Consider the following 24,745-nt stretch of genomic DNA (forward strand, 5'->3'; position numbering starts at 1 on the left):
CATGGCTGCTTCCATTTTTTCTATCATGTTGGGGTATGGAATTCAAACAAAGGCAGGTTAATGTACCTCTTTCTTCTAGTGCCTAATAGCCAACATGTTTCAATTAATGTTTTGTTTTTCCCCATAAATCACTCTGATACTAATGTCCAGCTGGCCCTTTGTGCTTAAATGTGAAATGCCACTATCACATAAGATTAGACAGCAAAGATGAGAGAAGTATCACACAGCTTGAGACCAGCATACTGAATAGGTAGTTTTCATGCCTTTGCTTTTCAATTGGCATAGACAGGTCCAGACTGCCACAAGACTCCCTCTGGTTCTAGCTGTATTTGAATGAAGATTAGAATGAAAATCATTGAACTTAAAGTAGATGAAATGAACTGAAGGCCTAATAGAAATCCAAAAGAAGCAACAGGATCTCTTCAAAACTGCATCTAATTTTAATATTCTTTGAAAGACAGCTTTGATAGTTAAGACTTCACTGAAACAGTTTTATTTGGTTAAATATAAGAGTTAAAAGAGTAACCAAAGTATGAACACATGCAAAAAATCAATAAAAAAATCAAATAAAAGTCAATATTCTTGGATCATTTATAGGCTATAGTACTGCTTCTGCCTTCTAAGGTGTCAGTACAAACCACTTCAGTTAGGCCCAGGTAAGCCCCTCTGGGGAAACAATCAGATCTGTCTTCTCATTGTGGAAAAATCACTCTAATAATGTTTTTGCTTCCTGCTCCAAAATTAGTGGTCTGCTGGATCAGTCAGTGGAAGTGACTCATCCTGCAACCCCATGACTTTTGAGCATAATGCAAGGTAAACTGTGCCAGAGTGTGGGAAAGGATGGGGGAAAAAACACAACTCTTCTTTATACCTTTGTCCAATTTTTGAGGTTCGGCTTAAAGTCACCTCACAACAGGTTTCAGCTAGAATGAAACAATCTATCCAGACTGAAATTAAAGCACCTGCTCTGACATACGTTAACCTGTAAATCAGTTTACTAAACCACCTGCATTTACTTAAAAAATCCACACAATTTTCCTGTAGGCACAGCCATATGGACATGTAAATATGTACACCAGTACATATTTGTACTGATATCGATATGGCCCAGTTTGGGAATTGATTGCATTCTTTTCTGCAATGAGACATGCGAACCAAAGCCTTTCAACTTATCGTCAGGTTCTTCCAGTACCTGAATGGCTGCACTGCGATCCTGAGCAGCTTCAAGTTCTTTATTTTTCTCATTCAGTGACTTCAACTGTTCATCTGTTGGATAAAAAGAAATAGTAGTGAGGGACCTCCACTGTAACATAATGACAGAATTCACTCTCCAGATGCCATTAAGCCAAAATTTCCCTTAACAACATAAGAAAAAATAAGAATTCAAGACTTTGCTGTGGATGGACTAGGTAGTATTGTGGCAAACTAATGCAATGCTTAGAGTAGAGGCATTTATTGTGAAGATCAATACATAACCCACTGTACTACTATTACTACAAAAATCAGAAAGCAAGGTTGTTTCTTTTTTCCATTAGAACAAAAATTCCATTAAAAAAAAGCCAACTTGAACACAAAAGCAAAACATCTCTCTACTTGCAGAAACAACAAATGTAGTTGATGGATGGATTTTGAACTCCTAATTAAAACTTAAAGCGTTTCAGCATACCATTAGACTAAGGAATGAATATCCTGTCCAATCTTCAGAATGTGCAGTTATACTTACTAAGTTTTTTAAGCTCCTCACGGAGAGTTTGACATTCTTGTGTCTCATTTACAAGTCTCTCCTGACTTTGAGCCAGACGCTTTTCTACTTCAAAGTACTGTTGTTCTGCAAAATAACAATGTTATCTCAATTTCACTTAATAAACATTTCTTTTTCTTTCTCACCTTTATCAAGGATCCTTATTAATGGACATCTTTAGTAAAGAACAGTATTTATAAAGAAAATATCTAAAAATAATAAGACTACAGTAGAATTTGGAGAAAAAAGTATTTTTGAAGGCAAAAAGATGCATTTCCACATTAAGTTAACATTGTTTAAAATACTTTTGTTAGCAAGGAAAGTGGTATGTTTCCAGCAACGATCCATAAATTAACAGCCTAACTAATTCTAATAGTTCTGTAACATTATTGATGTAGCTAGAGAACATTGTATCAGCAAATTATGCAGTGTGGTCTCATCAACTTAAAACTTCTTTTACCTGTAGCGTATTTCTATACACATACAATAAAATCCACATAACCCTAGGTATCAAGGATTTGATTTAGAAAATTTTTAATGAGCACTTCTTAAAATGAACTCTTGTGCTCTATGCTGCATATCCCATAGCACTGAAAAAAATTATTAGATCTAAATTTTGGTTATCTGAAACAGTAACTGTGTCATAGAGCTTAACTGTAAAATACTTAGTAAAAGCAGAACTATTCTGACTCTCAGGCACAGTGGGCTTCTAAGGAAGCACTGAGAAATTTTTACTTATCTTATGCTTCCTATCATATCTTACAATTTCAAAAAATGCTGCCCCTCCAGCCACATATGAGAAGAATGGACCTGAAAGAGACTAACCTGCTAAAATCTGTGGGCTACCTTAATTTACACTACACTTTATTAATTCACTTTAGCGAGATTTTTATCATGAAAGAGGCAGAAAGGTTGAAGGAAAGGTGGAAGTAAAGTTTACATCAGAAGTATGTCACCTACCCAATAAATTAACTCATATTCACAAGCCTGCCCAGTGCTTACACTCATCTACACTCTTCTCTCATCTCTACTGGTATTATTTTTCTGTGATGTAGTAAGCTCCAAATCAATATAAAAACGTTGATTCTATCAGGAACATTTTATATGGAGAGGTTATGGTCTTCAACATGGAATTTAACAGAAAAAGTATAAACCTAAGGCTATCTGAGAGTCGGGTAAACGAATCTTCCACAACTAGGAAGCATACCAATGCTTGTTAAAAACGTGATTAAAGGCTGTTCTTTAAGCCCATTTCGAATGTAGTTTTAACCCTGAATAACCCTTTGCAAAAGAAAAAAAAAAAATCAGACTCCTCTTGCCAAGCGAAAGTGAGAGAAAAAAACCCTATCAGGTCTCAATTGAAGGGTCCCTTCCCAGCCAGCGGGCATGTCCCCCACTTCACGGCCCCTTCCCAGCCAGAGGACGCACACCCCCACCTCACAGGCCCCAGGTCACCCCCCGAAAGCGTTTCGAAGACAACGACCCGTCAGGCCCAAGCCTACCTCCCTCCCTCCTCTCATCAAAAGGGACCACAACATCGCGCGGCGGCGGAGGAGGAGGGGGGGGCACCCGGCCCGACCCCAGCCCACCCGTTCGCACCCGAGCCGCCGGCCCGCTGCCTCTGCCCGAGCACCGGGACGAGCGGATACCGCGCAGCCCTTGGGCAGCGCGGCCCCCTCCGCACGGAGCAGCCCGGGGCCTGCACTGTTCCAGCTGCCCCCTCACCTCCGTTCCCGTCCTCCCAGCTTCCCCCTCCCCAGACTCACCGCTGTCCACCTTGAAGCGCTCATGCCTGGCTCGGAGCCCGTCGATCTCGCTCTGCTGATCGGCCAGGAAGCGCTCCAGCTTCCCCTGCACCGGCTTGGGCAGCTTGGAGAGCTCGGCGCGCTCCAGGACCTGCTGCAGCACAGCCGCCATCTTGGAAGCAGCCGCTGCGCTTTCCGGCCTAACCGCCACCGGCCGCGACGCGCCCAAGGGTGCAGGCGCCGCATTGACGCATGAGCGTGCAGGTGGGACGCCCCCCCGCGGAATCATGGGAAGTGTAGTTTTCCAGGCAAGGAGCGGCGCGCCACTAAGCACTTCCGTTTCCGGTAAGGCCATTCTTTCCGCCATGTTGAGTGAGGCTAGAGTTGCGGGTTGATACATGAAGGCCGCTAAAATCGAGACAGGAGTCCCGAAGGCTTCGTCTCGAAGCTCGCCACGAGGTCGCTCGCCCTTCTAAGGCGTCCTGCGCGCCCGGGAGATGCAGGAGGAGGCGTTACAGCTTCCGCCACTCAAAGCATGGCGGCGTTGGCGCTGAGCTCTCCCTCTGCGCGCCCTTTTCCCGCGCTCGCGTCTGGGTTGTTGTGCGTCATCACCCTATGCCGGGGCGCGAGTGGCGCCTGCCGGTGACGCGGGTCACCTCCGTGCTTCGCTGAGTCGGCGGCAGTGGCGGCGGCAGCGCTGAGGTGGTGGCGGCAGCGCTGAGGTGGTGGCGGCCGAGCTTCGGGACTCGGCGGCAGCCGCGGCCGTCAGGCGAGTGCGGGGAGCGCTTGGGGGTGTCCCGAGGCGGTGGGGGAGCTGCGCGGGAGCGACCGCCGAGCTGTGGGCCGGGCTCCAGTGCGGGTGCAGAGGTGCTTTTGGCCCGGCTGGGTGGGCTGAAGTGAGGTGGGTGACAGCCTTCCTCCAAGCCCTGGTCCGGAGCTTCAGCTCTGCCGTCCCTGTGCAGCTTTCTCCAGCAGACACCTTTGCGGAAACTCAGAATGCCCTTTGCTTTCTCATATTTAGTTTTTGTGAAAGTCCTCGGTGTGTTAAGCAGTTTTCAGAATAGGTCTGCGTGGAAGGGAGGGGTGTCAGTGGCAGTCCCCATGGCTTCACATGGCTACTGATAGGAGCTGCAAGGATGGCCTTTTGGATAGTCCCCAGATGCTGTACTTTTAATGCCTTAGGAATTGGAATGAAAATTGTGCGCAGCATGTTTAAGTACAAGTGTGGAATTTAGCAAGTCCCTCAAAGAGGAATGTGAATGCAAAAATGTGCACTTTACGTTCTGGCCTCTGATGAAACATGATGCAGCAAGAAATTGTTGCTTGAAGACATGCTTTTCCTAGCATTTGCTTGCATTACTTGCCATGTCATTTCAGTGGCAGGTATTTAAAATAGCTTTCTTTCAAATAAGGGTCACATACTTCCTCTAGTATAGAGAACTATGTTTTTCATTTAAAAAATCAAACTTGCAGATCATAAAGCTACTTAACTAACCTTTGTTGACAGATAAAGTATTAATCTATTCAGCATCTTTGTGTGAGACTCTTATTTTCATGTAACCGGTGTAGTATATATACTTCCTCTGACTTAATACGTTATTTGTTTTGTAGATTGAAACTACAATACTTAGTCTAAAACCTGCTGTAATGGGTAGAACTTACTTTGTTGAGGAAGCTATTGGGCAGTATCTTTCAGACCTCAGCACAAAATTAAAGCCTTATGTCACTGGCCTGTTAATAGGGCAGGTAAGTGTGTAATATCTGAAGTCTTTTCCATTTGTTCATGTTAATAGGGGAAAACCCCCTTGGCCTTAATCATCTGGGATAAGCCTATTAACATCACATTGAGCTTGTATGATGCAGGAGGGTGGTAATATGACCAGAAGAGACTTCTCCAGAGGGTTTGCAGTGTCAACCAACTACTCAAGTCTTTTAAAATCCTTTTGTGAAAGATACAACACGTAGAAAAGAGATTAAAATCATAAAAATAAAACTTATCACTAAACAAGGCATTAAGGCAAAGGCAAAAAAACCCATGAAGGAATTATTTTTGCAACAGATTACTACAGAGTTTAACAATACCTAGTATAAAGCAACCCTTGCAGTTACTATATTATGCAGTATAGTCTCAGACTTGATATCAACCTCATGGTATATTTGCTTATATTGATGTTTTTGACAGTGTTCCCCACAAAGAGACTACGTAATTCAGGCTGTCCGAACGCCTCCAAAGGAAGAGCAGAAGGAAGACAACATCAGTCCTTCAAAACTGGCATCCATCGATGAAGAATGGATAACTACGCATGCCAGTCAGGTAGCACGGTGTGAATTAATGAAGGGCTTGGGAGGAATAGAAAGGAAATAAGATCGACAAAAACTATCTCATCACTTATGTAGTCTCAAGACTTTTTCTCAAAGTAAAAGAACCTTCCTAACCATGTTAGGCACAGATATTTTAAACCAAAATATCTGTATTTTTTTCAAAGTTCATGATGAAACAGAGACTTGATAGGACTGAAGCAAGAAAGTTTTCAAGATGTGTTTAGACATTTCAGAGGAACATACAAATGAAAAACATTCTTGCTTAATTCATTTCTTCTATTGATGCGTACTTGCGTCATTAGAAAATTTTGATATATCAAGTTACATGCTTGCTAGATCTCTGATTCCTATTAATGTTCTCTCTCTCTCTTTTTTTTTTTTTTTTTTTTTAAGGTTTCTAGAATGCTCCCTGGAGGCTTATTAGTTCTAGGTGTATTTATTATTGCAACTCCAGAACTGTCAAAAGATTGTCAAAATGCTTTGCGCAAGGTAAGTAGACTTCCTGGTGGAAAGACAGGAATATCTTTAGGTGTGTAGCTGAGTAATTTTCTATCATTGACTTGAATATATATGGTTGTTTTGTTGCTTTATTTCTAAAAGCACAAATGTTCTGGTTTGAGGTATGGTTTTGAGACTGAAACATCAGAAATTGCTGTCCTATGGGACTACAGCACACCTTGTATTTGCTAACTTTCTGTTTCTTGTGATGTTTGTTACTGTAATAGCAAATCTTACTGTATTTACTGGAAGTGGACATTCGGGCTTAAGGAAGACATCTTCAAGGTTAATATTAAACTAAATCCTTGTGGCACAATTGCTAGTAGTGGTAGCATGTTAGCTTTTTTTGTCTGAATGAATGAGAGATGTTTACAGTAGTGAAAGATCTATAGCTCTGATTCCTTTAAAATGGATATCTTGTATAGAACTAGGAGTATTTGACTTAGGTTTGGGGGGTTATATTTAAAAACTACTTAGAATGTGCTACTGTCTGATAGATGTAAAATGCATTTTTTTTTCAGTATTGGGGCATCTAGTGCCACATTGGGTTTCTGTTCTGGAGATGTAGGTTCATTTTATCATTTTCATAAAGTAAGCGTGATGGATGATTTAAACATGAGTAGGTTCTAAAGCCTAAGGTCCAAGATTCAGTTTTGGCAGTGCAACACAATCACATCTCAGTTGTGATTACTGAAACTAGTAGCCGACAAAAAAAGGTGAGCTGTGTCCAGGTGATCGGTGATTGCTGAATTAAAATTTGTTTGGGTTTTTTTTTTTTAATTAATAGCTATTTTGCACAGCTGTCTTTCCTGATCCTCAACTAATAGATATAAAGCTGTAATATTTTTGTGAGGAGAAAAGCATGCAAGTTGAATATGTGAATGTGTGTTGCTTGGTTTGGTTTACAAGGAAGCTGAATTAAGATTTCACAAGCGACTTTCGCTTTGGAGTGGTTGCCTATGAGTCTTTGTTGAATGTTCTTTTAACATGACATTTTGTGACATGGAAGCTGTATTTCCTGTTTATACATAATTATGATATCGCTTGGACTTAGAACTTCAGTACAAGACTATTTTCCAGAAATTATAATGCATTATTTTTGTGAAAAAATCCATCATACTTTTTTCATCTTTAGCTAATCTTCTCAGTGGAGAAGTCCTTGACTAAAAGAAGGCTCTGGAAACCTGCTGAGGAGGAGGTCTCAGAAAGAGCAGCTCTTCAAATTTGTTCTGCTACAAGAAAGTATCCTTTATAAACAAGCTTTATTGATTGAGACTGCTATCCCCAACCTCTTTTCTGTAGTTATTTCTGAATAAATGATAAATTGCAAGGAGGAAGTTGTTTCAGTTCAGATAGGCATAGATCAGTAAGTTGAAATCATGAAGTTTTCTGATTACCCATGAGTAAGACTATTGACCCTCTTACCCTTGCAAAATTTTCGTCATTTCTTACCGTTAGGTTTGTTTGTGTGGTGGCATCAAATTATGCCTTCCCCAGTCAGTTTTGATTTGCGTAAATTTAAGATAACATCTAAAAAACTGTATAGCTTCTTGAGCTTGCTATTACCAATGATATTCTACATGGAAGTGGGGAAGTAGTGGGCATGTGGGATCTGTACTAGTGCTGCAGAAGAATGCTAGGTCTGTTGATAATGAGATAATACAAGGAGAGAAAGCAAGGTTTTTCCTTGGAGAGGTGAGAGAGACAAGGACAAATTACAAATTGGTGCATTGGTGGTTCTCCCTGTGAATACCTATTGATCTTAATATATTTGTAAGAGATGGGACAGCATCATTATGGTAGTTGGAGTTTACAGTCAAATGTTTTTCCACTTTTTTTACGCTAATGAAAGGTGAGAACTTTCTTCAGTGCATAAATTAGCTCAACAAAGAAGTTAAAGGACAAAGTTAATGGTGAATTGTTCTTACTTGGTTTTTTTGCTTTTCACTGGATCTTTTTCTTTAAGTAGCAAAGAGTAGTTTGCCGAACCTATGATGTACAAGATCCAAAGGTAAGCTCGTAACCCTGTGTGTACAGCTTTTAATGCATGACAAGCAAAGTTTCAAGAAAAAAATCTCTATTTGAGTTATACAGTGTTTTGTATAGATGCTTTGTTGCTTTTTTCTGTTCTCAGAGCTCACCTAAACCAGCAGATTGGAAATACCAGAGTGCTCTGTCTGCATCCTGGTTGGCTTTGAACTGTACAGTAAATGTTAATATTCACATTCCACTTCTTGCTACTTCACCGAACCATGACTTGGAGAAAAATACCAAGGTAACTAACTGGCTGCACCAGTTTTGTTGTTGGTCTCTACACTACTTTTTCTGTTGAAAATTAAATGAGAGAGAAAGATTTGAATAGTGTGAGTAGAGGAGTAGGACTAATCAGCGGAGAATGTTTGGCAGTTATTCCTCTTTTAAATGTAATTTGAAGTTACTATGAAGCATTCATAGTATAAAAAATGTGGATAGCTTTTCTTCTGCTGTGCTTAGTGTTGGCAGTTTCCTTTGCTCAGAATTATTTGGCAGTTGTCATGAGTATTTCAACTAAAGTCTCCTGCTTCACCTAGTGAAAGGTTACATCCAATTAGAACAGAGGTATGGGGTGCTTTTAATATGAATTGACTATCAGTAGTCTGCATCCGTCTACAAAAATCAGATCCCTGGGGTAGCACTTCAATATTTCGAAATGCTTGTTTCTTAGTGGATATATTTTGAACTTGTTGGTTTTAAGATTTAGCTCTGGAAAAACATAGACAGATTTTTCAGAGACTTTAAAACTCTCTGAGTAACTGTTGAAACATGTATGTCTATAATTTTCAGCATGATACTGTCCAACTGTTTTAGTGAAATTCTCTTACCTATTATGGGATTTTTGTGTTTTCACTTTTTTTAAAGAATGGGTTAAATCGATGGTCAAAACAGATAGAAGACAGCGTTTTTCTGATCAATGGACAAATTAAAGATGATGATACAGAACTACTGGAAGGGCAGGTGAGTACCAAATAACAAGGAATTGAACTCTATTAGATGTGTAGTTAGAACCTCCAGTGTGATAAAGCATTGACTGAGACGTCTTCTGTACAACATTTGTTGATCTAATTGGCCTATTTTGGGTAACTAATACGCTGGACTGCTTGTGTTCCCATCTTTATTGCTGCAGATTGCCTCTTCTTCTTCTGGCAATGTGAACACAATAATTATATGTGAAGTCCAACTAAAAATTTTTCTATATGCTGTGTCCTCATTAAACAACATGAGTAAGGTGTGAATGTAGGTGATAAGATTTCCAAGACCTACATATGTCTAAATGTTTAACAAAGAGTGGAAGCACCTTGTTTGGCTGATACATTCATCTCCTTTTAGTTTTGTATTTATATTCTCATGGCTGTTTTCTATATGCCATTGTTCTTTCTTAAAAGCTGTAAACTAGGACACAATTTATAGCATAGTGAGGAGACTTTGATTTAGGGAGATTTTTTTTTTTTGTTTCATGACACAAAGAATTTTTTTCCCTCAGAAAAAGTTAAGAGGAAATACTCAGTCCAGCACTCAGTTTTCTGATGTCAAGGTTCTGACACAGCTGGTAAGTATTTAGTGGTTTGTAAAGTATAACCTCGCTGTTATCGTATAAAATAGAATAAAAAATGAAATAGGATACTGAATTATTGTCTAGAAATCCAGATTACTTAATCTTAAGACTTTTTTTTTTTTTCCCCCCATGGATATTGACTGTGAAACTGATTGTGAACAGATCTGCATATTTTGTGTCTTCAGAAATTCTTGTGGTGTGATAACCACGTTGTCTAACAATTGCACAGTACAGCTGCAAGAAAAATTTGAAAAACTGGTGATAGAAGTAAAGTCCTTTAATTCATTTGATAGTAGGATACCTGGACATACCTGCGTACATTGATTTCAAGGTGACTGCATCATTCTGAAGTTCAGAATCACCCCCATGCTTCAGTTTGCCATGGCTAGCTATGGACATTTACTTGAATGCTTTCATCAGAAGCTCAGTCACTAGTTCTGGATTAAGGTACAGACCCTGGGAGCTGAATCGTAAGCTGGAGCTGTTGGGTCTGTGTCAGGAGTTTCCTCTCTACCAAAAGTTATGCTGACTTGAACCCTGAATTAGGTGCACCAGTCTAGGTCCTAAAGATCCAAGTGTGTCCAGGCATTGTTTTGTTCTTGCACAGCACAGGCCATACCGTTTTGTCAGGTAGTTCCTGGATTCTCTAAAGTCATGTTTAGCAAAACTTCCAGAAATGTATAAAATGCCATTTTAAAGACTTGGTGAGTATCTCGGCTTCTTTTGTTGTTACATTGTTCCAATGGTTAATTGCCTCAGAAAGGAAAGCTTTTTGTTTTGGCAGAGAGAGTTTATGCAGTTCATGTGGAAGTTATGCATCCCTGTGTTTCCAGGTGTTGTCTTAGAGTGCCTCATGCAGCACAGTAATTGTTTTGGTAATTAGGGTGAATATTTCTAGGCAACAGTTTGATACAGTTCTAAATTTGACCACATTTATAATTTAGTACTGACTGATGAGATGACACTCAGGATACCGCAGGTTATGCTTACTATATAGTAAACATACAAACTTCATCTTTTAAAAAAAAAAAAATCTTAAAAAGATTTATAGATTGCAATACTAATTAGCCACAATCTACTTGCCCGAAAAGTTTTAGAAGTCTCATACACACAAATATTTAAATTGCAAGAAATGGAATGTCTGGAAAAGTAAATATATTCTCCATAATGGAAAAGGAGAGAGATTTTCAGTCTTAACTAACAAAACTTAAAAAAAAAGAAAAAAATTTTTATTATGAGGGAAAACAGGCTATATGTAAACATCTTTAAGGTATGCTATTAATTTCCTAGTTCTGTTTTTTGTTACTCATGCTGCAAGTGCCTAGGTAACAAGATAAAACTGAAACGTGTTTATTTTTCAGTCCCAGGGTTCAAGTCATAGATCAACAGCTACAGTCCAGGTCTGCAGTGGTTCCATAAATCTCAAAGGTGCTGTGAAATGCAGAGCCTATGTACATAACTACAAGCCAAAAGTTAAAGAAGCTATTCAGGTAGTGAAAAGTTTTTTTTAGTTCATTAGAAACATTTTTATGAAATACAAGAAATTTGTCATACTGCTTTTTCTTTGCCAAAATGACATGGTCTAAACTGGTGTTAAGATGTTCATTCCCTTGAACATATGGATTTTTTTAGAAGCCATCTGTGTGTGTGTGATTGATTCAGTTCCTTTTTCACTTTTAGCAGGTGTGTGTCCTGTTGCTAAGGCTGTTCCATGATGAAACTTTACACAAATTGTCAAAGTGATTAGGCTGTGACAAATTTTCTTAAAATTAAGAAAAGGTTACAGACTATATTTTTGTATGTGTAGAGGGAAAATACAGATTTATTTGTTCAGTGATTTTTTTTTTCCCATTATTGAGTCAATGCCTTGTGATTATTTTTGTTTGTTTTTAATAGTAATGTCTAGAAGTTGTCAGTTCTTATTCTAACAATACTAACATTTTCCTCAGCTTTTAATTTTTGTTATTTTCTTTTTTGATTTTAATTCTTTTGATGTTAGCTTCTCTTTATTGGACTTTTTAAAATTCTCTTTAGAGTTTTTATTTTCTGGAAAAACTGTTCTTTCAACATGGGTTAAACCCTATAAGGGACTTCTTTTGTTGTTTCTTACTAGTCAAAAACTTTGCAAATGGCTTTTATATTACTGATGTTTTCGCTTTGTCCTTGCAGGCTTTGAAAAGAGATATAATAAACACATTGAGTGATCGCTGTGACATACTATTTGAAGATCTCATTATAAATGAAGGACCTCACAAAAAAAGTAGGAATTCGGAGAATAACCAGCTTACATTTGCAGTGAATTTTGGTTCTTGTAGAAAATCCTGCTAGGGTACTGAAGTTCCAGTTTGGTTAGAGCAGAATAAAAAGCATATAGCGTAATTTCTGTTTGGCAGCCTTGACTTTTTCTTAAATCATGAGAATTTTTGTCAAGTGCAGATAGGTTCTTTGGCATCCCAGTTTTCATACAAAGTTTGTGTTCAGTTCTCATGACCAGAAAATGCAATTTCAGCTTCTTTCTCACTGATCAGAAATTTTGTAATTTTTAAAAATACTGTAGTTGAAACTCCCATCACTGAAGTTCTAACTGTAACTTGCACATTTTACATTTTTGTGTGGGGTTTTTTTTTTTTTTTAATCACTGTATATGGTATTCCTATTAATATTGAAGTATGCTAAAACTTGGTAGGATTAAAAGAACCAGCTGGGCATGGCCTTCCATGTTCTTATATCACCTATGTTACAAATGCTAGTGGACATGAGCTTTGAAGTTTGATAGTTCATCTCCATTAAATTAATTATGGCATTGTATGTGGTGATTATTATGTGCAGAAGTATCCTGATTATTTTTTTCTAACTAACTGTACAAATATATAATTTGTGTTGTCTCTGCCCCTGGACTTCTTTCTCTTCATCAAAAACTATTTTACAGTCTTTGTGTCTTTTAAAGAAATAGATCTTATTTCAGCACCGTGAATAATTGCTGGATTGCATTAGCTTGAATTTAACAGAGCACCATGCAGCGGCCAGAACACAATGCAAATTGATCTGATGAAAATAAAACTTCCTATCATGATTATATTAAAAACTGAGGGGTTATATGCTGAGACCAGATCTCCTAGCTCGTGCTGCGTGATTCTTTAAACTTCTTTGAGTCACTGCAATGGTATCAAGTTATCTTCTTGTTCTTTTGTTGTTTTTTTTAAACCAAATATTATTGGTTAATTGAAATATCATTTTGAAGATCTTATATAAAAGAAAAGCCTTTTAAAAGATGTTGTCTTCGGTAGTGATTTTAGAAAAAATGGAAGAGAAATGGAAACCGGCTGATTGTGTAAGGAAAAATTATTCATGTTCAGAATTACCATTTACTTTAGGATAACGTGGTTTGTTTTGGTGTTAGCCGGCTTTATCCAACCTGCATGATTTAAACTTGTTTTCAATTGCATGCAGTTTTCCTTTTCCTCTTTAGGTGGCACCCGTACTTTGTGGCTTTATGGCATAAAGCAGCCAAATGTTTTCAATGCTTTGTGGTGTTGAAATCGTGCTGTTCTGTGTACACTCTTATGTGCAGTCTTTCCTAGAGTTCTTTTCTAGTCATTCTAAACATGAAAAAAGTTCTGTTTAACATTTTATGGTCTGTTTTGGAGGTCTCTTAGGTATTTCTGGAGAGACTAATGTAAGAATATAAATCAGTATAATAGCAGCCAAAACTTTCATAGAACAGAAACAATGAAACAAGCCATGCCTGAAAACAAGATTTTTACATGGAAACCTTGAGCAGTTCTTTTGCAATAGCTTTATCTTATGGTCAGAGATTAATAAGGAATCTTACCATAGCTGGCAAGGCTTTTATTTGGATGGTATTTTTTTCCCCCTTTTCTTTCAGGTTTTGAGAGGGAGTATTATGTCTTACCTCAAAGATTGTTTGTCCCTGTTGCTGGATCCAGTGTGATGCTCAGTGATTATAAGTTTGGTGATGAGGCCACTGGAGAAATTCAGGAACGTTTTGTTGAGATGTTGGATCAATCTGTGCAAGCTGAAGATATCCATATAGCAGAGGAAATTAACACAGGTAAATACAGTATCTGAGAACCAGGATAGACTGCGTCATGGATTACAAAAATGTTGACTAATGGCATAGGCCAGTTTTATCCAGATATGGATATGCTTAAAGTTGGCTTACTTCATATCAAGCTCTAAGGGTTTATATCAATCTAATTACAGCTTAAATATATTTGTGAAAAGTGGTAAGGGTTCTTGCAGTTTTTGTATTTGACTTGTAACAGACCTTTCTCTCTTCTCTCAGATATTTTGCTCTTTCACTGCATTATCTATGCAATCGTGGTTGCAGCTCATGAACTACAGTAGACACATAAATATATGGCTTAACAAGGTTAGCATACATTACACTGCAATTGAATTAGAGGTGATCGTATATTAGCAAATAAACTGTAAAAAAACCCTGTAAAGCTTTATATTCTGGTTACTTTTTTAGTAGTTCAACTTTGCTGGTTTAAGAGCTGAGTAGTTCTGATACTACATAGAATAAGCTAGAATAAGAAGTTGAGAGCTTTAGTCAAATCTACTGTTTTATCACTAAATATTAAAAAATACATATATAGTCTAATGTGTCTTTCAGGAAGATGTCATGCTAAAACCTGACTCTTTCAAAAATACAAAGTACCTTTCTTTGTTCTGAGTGTTTTAATTTATGTATTAAATGCAGTGCCCATAACTGAAGTTTTATGATTCACCCAAAATGGGAAGAAAATAGAGAGCGCTCTTCCTTTTCTGCTGCATGTCTTATAAGTTTATGATCTGATTATGAGACTGTTATATTTGTTTTAATACAAATATTTTGCTATAACCTAGTTACTGACTTTTTTCTGAATATTTCTGGTTTATATAATTTCCTGTCGGTGGTTTTTTTCTTCCCATACAACTTTGATTTCAATGTAGGAGTCAAACCTGTAGTTGAAATGCTTCCTAATAATACTTCCTGTGATCTTACGGAAGAGATTTCTTCCCTTTTTTGCCCCATAAATGTGAATGAGCTGCAGGTTACAGGTTTATAATAAAAAATGAAAAAAAAAAATAACGCTAATTCTCAGATAAGAACTTTGGACACTTTTTGATGTTGGCATTTAGGGACAAAAAATGGAAAATGTAGCCATGAGCTTGCTGTGTAGGGTGAACTGTGATTAATGATATTCTACTTGACCTAGTTGTTTACCTGGAGGGTTTTTTGAGTTTCGTAATTTCAGAGCTAACCATAAATTCTTATGTCTTTCTAAATTGATCAGTTTTCCCAGGCTTTAACTAAAGCTGTTAGCAGTGAATCTGACTCATTATCTCAAGAAGTAAAAGATGTACACAGCTCAAGAACCTGAACAAAACCAGGAAAGCCAGTAAAAATGTCTCTTGCATTATAAGATTAACTTTTATAATCTTAAAGCTAATTATTACTGAGCTTTAAGGAATTAGTATAACTTAGGGAAGCAAATTAATATTTCTGTAGCAGTGGAGAAAGGTGTGGGAGGGAAAGAGAAGATGATTCAGTTTAGCTTCATTGCTTGTATAAGGATGTATGATCTGGAGGTAGGAAGAAAGCATGATTTAGACTAACAGCAATACATCACAAAGATTTGATGCCATTAATAGGCATAAAATGATGTCCAGGTAGCTCACAAAATGAGTTTGTATGTTCTTGTAGCTTGCTGGTTATAGAGTTAGGAGTGTGGGATTTATTTTTCTTTTTTTAAAAAAAATGTAAATTTAAGTAAGTGCATAGCAGAGGAAAGGAAAGAAAACATACAAAGAGGATTTTGGTAAAAACTGAGACTGGCCTTGTCCCAGTGAACACCATGAAATTTGTCCATAGAATGGGTTCTGTTAATAGCGATGATGATGATAATGCTCTCAGCACAACAGTGTTAGATTCTGGTAATCATTGTTAGTCCATTAGTAACTTGTGATTTATGTATACGCTTTTATTGATGCCAGGAAGGCTGTTTTAGAAATTAGACTTGTTAACTGTGTAAGAAAAGTGTTCTGCATTGTAAAGAAAAGCATTAATTTTTGCAATTTGATTTTTATTGGTACTTTAGTATGAAGCGTGTAAGTATTGCTGTAAACGTATTTTTGTGACACAATGATTGTTTGGGGTTTCCCTTGTGTAAAGGCTTTTTCAATGCATCGTTCCAATTTGGGTAGCATTTGTTGTTTCTCAAAGCTTAGCATTGTCTTTATTAATAATAGTCAATATTCAGTAATGGTATAAAAATTGGTTTGTAGTGAATTTTGACATTAGCCTTTCTGTTTGTATCACGATTCCTGTGGTCTTAGGCACCAACCTTGAATTAAGTGGAAATGCTATCCATAGTGAAGTTCTGGGGAAAGTTTGCTGATAAAAATAATTGTTTAAAATTCAAGAACTTGAGCAGGCTTTTGAAATAATTTCTTTTTTTGTTGCTTTTTAAAACATGCACTTGAGAAGAAGAGAATCTAATCAGTACAGCCAAAAGATTTATTTTTTTAAGCAGCTTTTAGTCAAAACATATGAAATAAAGATATTTTGAGAAGGTCAGTTTCGTGTGCTTAGTATGGCCTCTGCTGCTGTCTCCTACGCTTTTGTTCTCTTGATTCCTTGTACAACTCTCCAGTGAGGTCACTACTGGGTCATGCTTTAAAATTGTTACATGGAAAATAGGAAGTAAAAACTGACCTATTTATAATTGAAAGATATAAATAGCTCTAACATTGTAGTTTCAAGGTATTTAGTGCTTTAATACAAGCAATTGATAGCTCTGCTTTTATGATTGGCGTTACTAAATCCATGCCCCTTCTTGGTACGGGGAGGGGTGGTGGTGGTGTGTTAAATACCCTGAGTGGATAAACATAAATAAGACTTCAGTAGTGGTAATCGCTCCCCTATCTTTGTTAATAAATTGAAGCATTAATGAAGAATTAAGGATTCATATAATTGGTACGAGAAAGCATCTGCTTTTAAAAATTCTTTGTGTGATTTATACTACAGCTGCATCACATGCAAGTCTTCCATAACTTAATGACAAAAATGCCTTTGGTAACTAAAGAGCTCAAGGGTGTTTCTTTCTTTTTTCTTTTTTCTTCTTTCTTTCTTTTTTTCCCCTGAGCAAGCGAGCATTGCTGCCTTGATGTGCAGCTTCAAAAGTTACCTTCAGAAACGTGCAGCAGTTCTTACGAAGGTGCAAAGAAACATAAAGTTAGAGGGCACAAACTATCCTACTTGCTCATCAAAACTAAAGCAGAAAGAAACCTGCTGGATCTAGACTTCAGAGGTGACCCAAGAAATGTGGTCAGCTTCTCTAAAAGTGATATGTTGTTTTAGGGAATTGAAAACTGTTGTAGTTTGGAGAGAATGTGGTGCTCTTACTGTGCTAGTTAAGGTACTTACTTTAAAAGCTATCTTGCAACAATTAATAATTCATTTACTGTAGTTGAAGATAACTGCTCATATTTTAGGCAGATGAGGGTGTGTTTTCCTTTGCACAGAAAAAATAATGGTGAAACTACGGCCTCATTGTGGACCAGTGGGCTTCAGAGATTTTTGATAATTTATCTTCAAAAAAGCACCCCTTGCATTGAAATGTTGTGTCCTTATTTTTATTTTACATGTATGTGCAGCTTGCAGGGAGATCTCAAAGCCATGTTTATGCTTAATGTGTGCATATATGTTTGTGTGTATATCTATGTATCTTTCTAGCCTGTTAAGTTTTGTATCAGACAGTTATTAATTGCTACTTCTGTAGTACATCCTATACAAAGTCAGTGGGTTCAGGATAAAAATGTCTAAAGACAGATCCTAAATGTCTAGCTTGAGTGCTTTTTTGTAACAACAGATCTTATGCAAGTTTGACTTAAAAAGAATTTGAAGACAGTCATGCACATGACTCACCTTAGATGACAGAAGCAACCTTTCTGATCACATATCTAGATTATACATTTCCCCCATAGCTAATGATATGATAGAGAAAGTGCTTGTCCATGAATCATTTTCGTATGAGTCATACAAGGGATGTGTCTTATTACTCAACTATATAATTTGTAATTTATAGGTGATTGACAACCCCACTCTGGGAATAGGAGATCTGTTTTCATTTAGATCAGTATTCCACGGGCTGCTAAAACTTGATATCTGGTACTGCTGTGGGTTTTTCTTCTTCATCTTCTGGACAAGAACAATCTGTTAGGCTTTTTTTCTTATCTTAGCATGCCCATTCTGTTCTTTCCAAAGACATCCAGATCTCACTGCAATAGCACAAACACTTTCTCGTACTGTATACTTGTCCAGAAGATGTCTGCAATAGTAGCTACTGAATTGTAGTCAGAACTTTTGACAAGTGATGCCTTAGCAAACTATCCTGGGAACAGGAACGCAAATTGAAGACCTTTGGCCTACCACCATCAAGTAGCCTTATCACTGAACTAGGTAGTCCAAAGCATGCTTGCTCTATGTGGGATACACGAACAAGTTCAGCTAGAGGACTTAAGATTAATTCCCTTCTTTCTCTCCTTCCCCTCTCTAACAAGCTGGATATAGCCAAGTGATTAGGGAAATCTTTGGAAAGGAAATAGATACAGATTTGAATCCCATCAGTCTGGAAATAGATTCAAGCTCTCTCTCTCACTGGCTGAGCAGTCTAAGGATTTAGTAATTGTTCCAAAGGGGAATGTGTCCTTTATGCCTGCTCTGAAAGTGTATTTTTAGCGGACCTTCAAAAAGGAATTTCTGTGCTTTGAAAAAAAGCATCTATGGCTATTGGGTAGGGAGGTGATGCTGGGCTCACTCCATGTAGCCTGAACTCTGGACAGATGGCTTGGAAGGAAAAACTTTGATCTTGAAAGGTGGTTAATGGTTCATTTTGGTGGTTCCCGCTCAGAGTAGTGAAATTCTCCTCAGGTTATGTAAAGGGTGTTGGATATGTTACTCTGGATGCAGGGTGTGGAAAATGAGTTTTGGAAGAGTAGATCCTTCCCAAATGTATTTTTTCTCTTTATTTTTTCTCTTTATTTTTTCTCTTTATTTTTTCTCTTTATTTTTTCTCTTTATTTTTTCTCTTTATTTTTTCTCTTCTCTTTATTTTTTCTCTTCCAGCCATATGGAATAGTTTAGTGCTATGCTGTTGCTATTGTACCATTTCTACTGCAATAAACTGTTTTTTCTACCATAAATGTACTTTATAAAGTTGAAAGGAAGTTCTTGGCCTTTTGCATTAATTCAACTGTAAGACACAACTGTTAGCTTTTCACCTGGTATTTACTTCTTCACTTGATTTCCATGCAGTTGATATTTGTCCAGTTACTGACAACATGGATGACACACAACAGCAACAACTGACAAAAGCAACACTGCTGTTGAAACTTCAACAAAATATGGGTATGTTACTTCCCTGATTTTTGCTATGGCAATCCAGAATTATAATGCCCCCTTTCAGTACTGTTAGCTTCCACAGCATTATTAATAAACTAGTGAGATTAATACAATACTTTTCTAAAATGAGTCCCCATTTCAGTATTGTAGGTGCAGGGTGTTTCTGGGGAAGAAAGAACCACAGCCTGCTATTGGAACAAAACCAGTGTTTGCATTCATTCAGCCTACAAGTCAATACAAAAGGCTCACGTAGCTTTATTTCTTTTTTGGAGAGCCACCACTTCTATAATTCCATACTTTAAAAAAAACCAACACAGTTGAATGGCTTTGTCAAGTAGGCATCCATAAATTGGCTAGTGACTCACAAATCTTCTTCCGAAGCTGACAAATACATATGGGCTTGGGTGCTAATTGTCAGCCTCAATAATTCAGGGAACACCAGCCACAGAACTCTTCTTTCAAATACAACTTCTCCATGATACTCCATAGTCCAGCTCTCAGATATCTGTCTGCACTTAGTACAGTTCTCTTCGCTGTGAGTTTGACTGTCTTTTCATATTAAAATACACTTCAGTCGTCAAAACAGTAACTTTTGTTTTCTATTAATGCTTAGAAGTAGAACATGGTAACTGGAAGATTAAAGAGTAGTAGCAGTAAATATGTGTTTGCTTTGGATGTCAAAATGTTTTCCCTTGAATCATCACTCAGGTGTTCTGTTTTTTTGTGTCATCTTCTCAGCTGCATCAGTAACAAACATGTTAATCAACAGGAAAAATGACTGTTGTGCTACAAAGACTTACAGAATACATGTAGTGCAACACAGACAAGAAAAAACTTAATAGTTTTTGTTTCTTAAAGCTTAAAATTTTTGTTATTTTTCCTAGCCTGATTCCTAGAATTAAGCAGTAGTGCAGAGTCAGTGCGTTATTTTATGGGCCAGGACATGGCCAAGGTACTACAGAAGTATGCGGTCATCTGGATTTCTGGAGGAATCCTGCTCTGATTAGAAATGTCATGTGGAGCTTTTATAATTTAATTATCTGACATCGTAGCTGTAGATTTAGACTTCGCAGTGGTAGATGTTTTTTGGGGTGGCTCTTATTTCTCCTCCTGCTTGCCATTCACCTGGACCCTGCCCTCCACACCCTAGCTGCTGATGACTGTGCTGCCCTTGCCACTCACTGAATGCATTTCCTTTGTTATTTTAGGTGTGGTAATAGCAGCTGCTGTTGCAGTCTTTGCATCGATCTTCTCTTTCAATTACTTCAGTGATTAAACTCAAGCAACCGGAGCTTCATGGAAGTATTGGCCAGTTACAAGATGGAAACATCTGGGTTTAATATATTAGTAATTAAGAATTGTTGCCTAAATATTGCCAGTTAGATGTGCAATATGAATTGTAATGATAGGTTCAGTTACCTTGTTCCAGCATGCACTTACTATATATCAAGTAGAATCATGCAGTTACAGTATCAAGTAGAAGGTGAATCAAGTTTACAAGAAACTAACCCTGTTGCTTTGTATAAATGAATGATAGTATTATTTTCTAGAAGAATCCCTTAAGTAAATGTAGAATTTCTTCCTACTTGCTGTTTTAATGCGAAATGCTATCACTGGTGTTTTTCAGGCTATTGGTAAGACTAGCATAGTTACCTGGTGTGACGATTCTTCCTTTAATGGTTCCTTTGCTGAGAGAACTCTTATCTCATTAAAGTTAATTGGGGAAAAATTAGATTTAATGAAGCCAGCATTTCACCATATGCATTGGTTTAGATAATATTGGTTAACTAGCATAATAGGTATACAAACAGTTTCTCGTAGTTTCAAGACTAGACCAATTCAGCCTGTAAATACCTTAGTTCAAGACCTGGAGAACTCAGAAGTCAGTAAAATGCGTAGAACTTTTGAGATGTGTATACAGCACCTTTTACTCAGTGACTCTTAAGGATTTCTCTGTCCAGCTCCAATTCAATCATCATTCTCTTGGAATATTAACTATTTCAGCAACAGCTACATCTAGGCAGCCCTTGTGGATTAACTTGTAGATAGATGCAAGTTGTCAAAACTGCTAATCAGGATTTTTAGCCTATAAACAGATAGCTCTTGATTATGAGATATTCTCCTGGGTATGTTAGGTGATAACATGATTGTTTGCTTGCCATGAGGAGAGCGGAAGGAGGGAAAAATTCTGGTAAGGTTAGTAAAGAATAATTTGTGCATGAAATGTGATGTTTACTTGGATCTGAACTACAATAGAAAAGAATTCCAGATTTTAGGGCATTTTAATACCACTGCAAATTTCTTTTTTGTATAAAGGCACTGGAACACTAAGAAAAAACATAAACATTTTGGTTGTAAAGCTTAATCAAGGATGTGCTGGGATACTTTTAATAAAAGGCAACTATGAGAAAGGTGTCCTAAATACTATTGCCTCATCTGGGTATTCCATTTTTACATGTTTGGAGAAAGAGCTGCTTTTAGTATAGTAACTATTTTGGAACACAGTGTTGATCTTTTGTGCTTAGTATTGCTCAAGTAGGGCCTCTGAGAGGAAAGTGAATGTTGTAATGGAGGCACTGTTTTCAGCTGCTGCATGTTTTATACATGCATGTTATTCTGTGCAAACAGGTGGAATCAATAGGCAAGATGGCATTATGCAGAAGCAGTTGATTCCAGGAGAGGTTGAGTGCTGTCCAGAAAAAGATTAATTTTGCAATGTGCTTCAAAATATGGTTGGTTTAAAAATTGCTCTGCTAAAGTCTATTAGAAGGAGGAACGGGAGTAATGAGAAGAAAGAAGTTTGTCTTTTGTCTCTTTTTGTCTCTCTTTTCTTTTTTTTTTTTTTCTTTTTTTTGGGGGTGTGGGAAGTATGCTTTCAGAGGTAAAATACAAAACGGTTATTCTGTAGTTGCCTGTTACTTGAAACTCAGCCATAGACGTGAAGAATGTTTGAGATGCTAAATGTCTTACACCAGAGAAGAAAATTGTCATGAAACAGTCTTCCAATAGTTCTTGTTTAGCACCTGTGGTCTAAAAATTAGAGTTTGTTTGGAGGTGTTATTCCCTAGCAAAGAACTGTTTTTCTTTCACCCCTGCAAGCTTATTCAGTGTTTAGTAAATGAACCTTTTCTTTATGGCGTTTCTACAGGCAGTCAAATTAATCCTTCAGCTTATAACTAACTAGGTATCAAGGATCTGTGGAAGTCTAATTTTCCAATTTGAGGTTGGAAGAAGGCAAAGAAGTTGCTTTGGATGAGATTTCTGCTTTAATATAGGAGACTGCATTTAACTACCATGTGCAATAAGAAAATAACCCTGTCAAAGAAAAAAATTAGTAATTTGACTTGTATCTACAGATTGAGCCTTCCAGTCATCCTGCCATGAGGAAATAGTGCATGTAGAAGAAAGCAGGTTCTCGCTTGCCTAAGAATTACAGAACTAACCAAGAGGGGATTTCATTGTTGTTTTGCTTCCCATCCTTTTTGTACTGTTAACCATTGATAACGTAAGAAAATGAGTTCTTTAAGAAAAACAAAAAGGTGTGTTTAAGAAAAAAGGAAAGCAACCTTTTAGAAGTCTATTTCTTGACTACTGCTTAACTTTTGCACAGGTTTCATATAGGTTTATCCTTTTCCTGCTACCTATGTAATCTTCTGAAGCTTTCAGTTTGTGAAAACTCCATCATGACTGAAACTGAGCTTTGTTAACTTGTATCCATGACTGCAGATATATTTTTATTTTAATATGTAAGAGTCTAGAGGAACAGTTGGGACTTCCACATCTGGAAATCTGGCTCTTCCAAGTGTAGTTCTAAAATTGATGTTATGGAAATAACTTTACAGAAACCTTATTCTCTGTGCTATGTAGTTTTAAAATGTGGTTTTAAAAAGCCTCAGTGGTGTTGTGAGGAATTATAAACCTTGTACATCTGAGGGGTAGCATTCAGCTTGCCGATAACAGACATACATCTACTAAAACTTCTGTTCTTAGTCAGCAGTGACACCGCTGATAATTAGTTCCCCCCTCTCCATTTTTATCTGCATCAGAACATTTGAGGATGCTCAGGGTCTCTGTGACTGAGTCAAAAGGAAGAGTATCCGTAGCCGACGGTAGCAGGAAGACTGCTCCCATATGCCTATTGAAGCATTTACTTTTTGTTATTCAGGAATCTTCATACAGTATTATGATGTTTGAGTCAAGTCTTGCTTTTTCTTTTGAAGGGTTTTTTTTCTGCAGAAATATGGATGACTGCTGTGATCAGAGCTTTATTTGCAACTTCATTAGTCATGAGCTTCTGTTGAGGCTTGGTATCACGTGTGTTTTCTTTTTCTTTGTTTTTTTTTAAATTACAGGTTGAAAGAAATCCTGCTTAAGCATGCTTAATCTCTCTTTTAAATTGGAGTGTCAGCTTATTTCTTACAACTAGTTATAAATGTAGTTTGTGTGGTGGTTATTGTTTGTTAGGGTTTTTTTGCTTTCAGCCTGGTTTCTCAAAGGAATGAAGCTTATGTGATCAGGCTGCTGATGTGCAGCCTAATAAATTTTGAAACAAGTTTGATAAAGAAGGAAAGTTCTTAAGAATGTTAAGTTCCCACCAGTTACGTGGAGATTTTCTGGTGTGTAGAGGACAGAAATTTTTCATGCCTCTTCTTTAAAACATATCATCAAAAAATACAAGATAAATGTTGCCTGCTACTCAAGTAACTGATTATTTTTGTGGTAGACGGAAGATAATTCATTATCTTCTACATAACCTGTTACAAGATCATCAGATTTTCATAATGTTAGGTAAATCTGCAAATGGTAGCTTTCTAAAGAGTCAACCTACTGATGCAAATGAAATGTTAAGATGAAGGTGATTTTAGCTGAGGGGTAAACATCATGCTTGGGTATGGGGAAAAAGGACTGCTCTAAGGGAAAAGCTTTATTCCACCTGGAGTTCCGTCAGAAAAACTTATGACAGTTTTGCATTCAGAAATTTACAACACAGAAATCATAACATTTTGGGAAGATGCTATTTAAATTCTTGGTGGAATAAAATCATGAATTGTTTTACAGGTTAAAGAGGATTGTACATTGTTAAGAGATGATAAGGAAGTTCATTCTTATTACTTAGGTGAGGTGAGGTTTCTAGTGGTCTGTTAAAATGTGAATCCATGGCAAAACGATATTAAAAGGAGAAATTCAGTAGTGTTTTGATAGTCCCTAAAATTGGACAAACCAAGAAGACACATGTTCTTTTTCTTTTTTTTTTTTTTTTGGCCATTATTTAAGGCAAGGCCTAAGTTGTGTTGAAATTATTTTGTCTGAAAGGGTATCTCATGAATCCTTCAGTAATGTTTTGCAGGGTTATATTTCCCAAATAATTTTGAGTAGAATTACTTTGTTGTGCAGATCTGTTGGGAAGTAGTGCAACCTTCAGCTACTCCTGTGAA

At 37.3% G+C, this 24,745-nt stretch overlaps 2 protein-coding genes across 5 annotated transcripts in view; one reads left to right on the forward strand and one right to left on the reverse strand.

Moving 5' to 3' along the window:
- Window positions 1-3,723, reverse strand: part of TPR (translocated promoter region, nuclear basket protein) — a 43,936-nt gene extending 40,213 nt beyond the window's left edge. For 2 of the 3 annotated variants that reach the window (XM_052801500.1, XM_052801499.1), the window contains exons 1-3: window positions 3,508-3,723; window positions 1,724-1,828; window positions 1,193-1,266 (exon numbers count right to left, since the gene is read on the reverse strand). In XM_052801500.1, the coding sequence (XP_052657460.1) occupies window positions 1,193-1,266; window positions 1,724-1,828; window positions 3,508-3,658 (330 nt within the window). In that variant the 5' untranslated portion in view covers window positions 3,659-3,723. Of the gene's footprint in view, window positions 1-243; window positions 307-1,192; window positions 1,267-1,723; window positions 1,829-3,507 lie in introns of those variants that run through there. The other variant, XM_052801501.1, reaches the window with a different exon arrangement.
- Window positions 3,724-4,269: 546 nt separating this feature from the next.
- ODR4 (odr-4 GPCR localization factor homolog) lies at window positions 4,270-23,992 on the forward strand. Of its 2 annotated transcripts, none has more exons than XM_052801502.1 (14): window positions 4,270-4,525; window positions 5,098-5,232; window positions 5,669-5,800; window positions 6,202-6,297; window positions 7,442-7,548; window positions 8,281-8,317; window positions 8,441-8,581; window positions 9,205-9,300; window positions 9,827-9,892; window positions 11,260-11,388; window positions 12,068-12,158; window positions 13,785-13,970; window positions 19,224-19,316; window positions 20,519-23,992. In XM_052801502.1, the coding sequence occupies exons 2-14, from the start codon at window positions 5,134-5,136 to the stop codon at window positions 20,584-20,586; spliced, it is 1,341 nt and encodes a 446-aa protein (XP_052657462.1). In that variant the 5' UTR covers window positions 4,270-4,525; window positions 5,098-5,133; the 3' UTR covers window positions 20,587-23,992. The 2 variants fall into 2 exon arrangements, with proteins under 2 accessions (XP_052657462.1, XP_052657463.1); XM_052801503.1 differs by having other exon boundaries at window positions 4,271-4,387.
- The last annotated feature ends 753 nt before the right edge of the window (window positions 23,993-24,745 follow it).

Source organism: Harpia harpyja, chromosome 11, assembly GCF_026419915.1.
Source record: "Harpia harpyja isolate bHarHar1 chromosome 11, bHarHar1 primary haplotype, whole genome shotgun sequence".
Lineage (NCBI taxonomy): Eukaryota > Metazoa > Chordata > Aves > Accipitriformes > Accipitridae > Harpia > Harpia harpyja.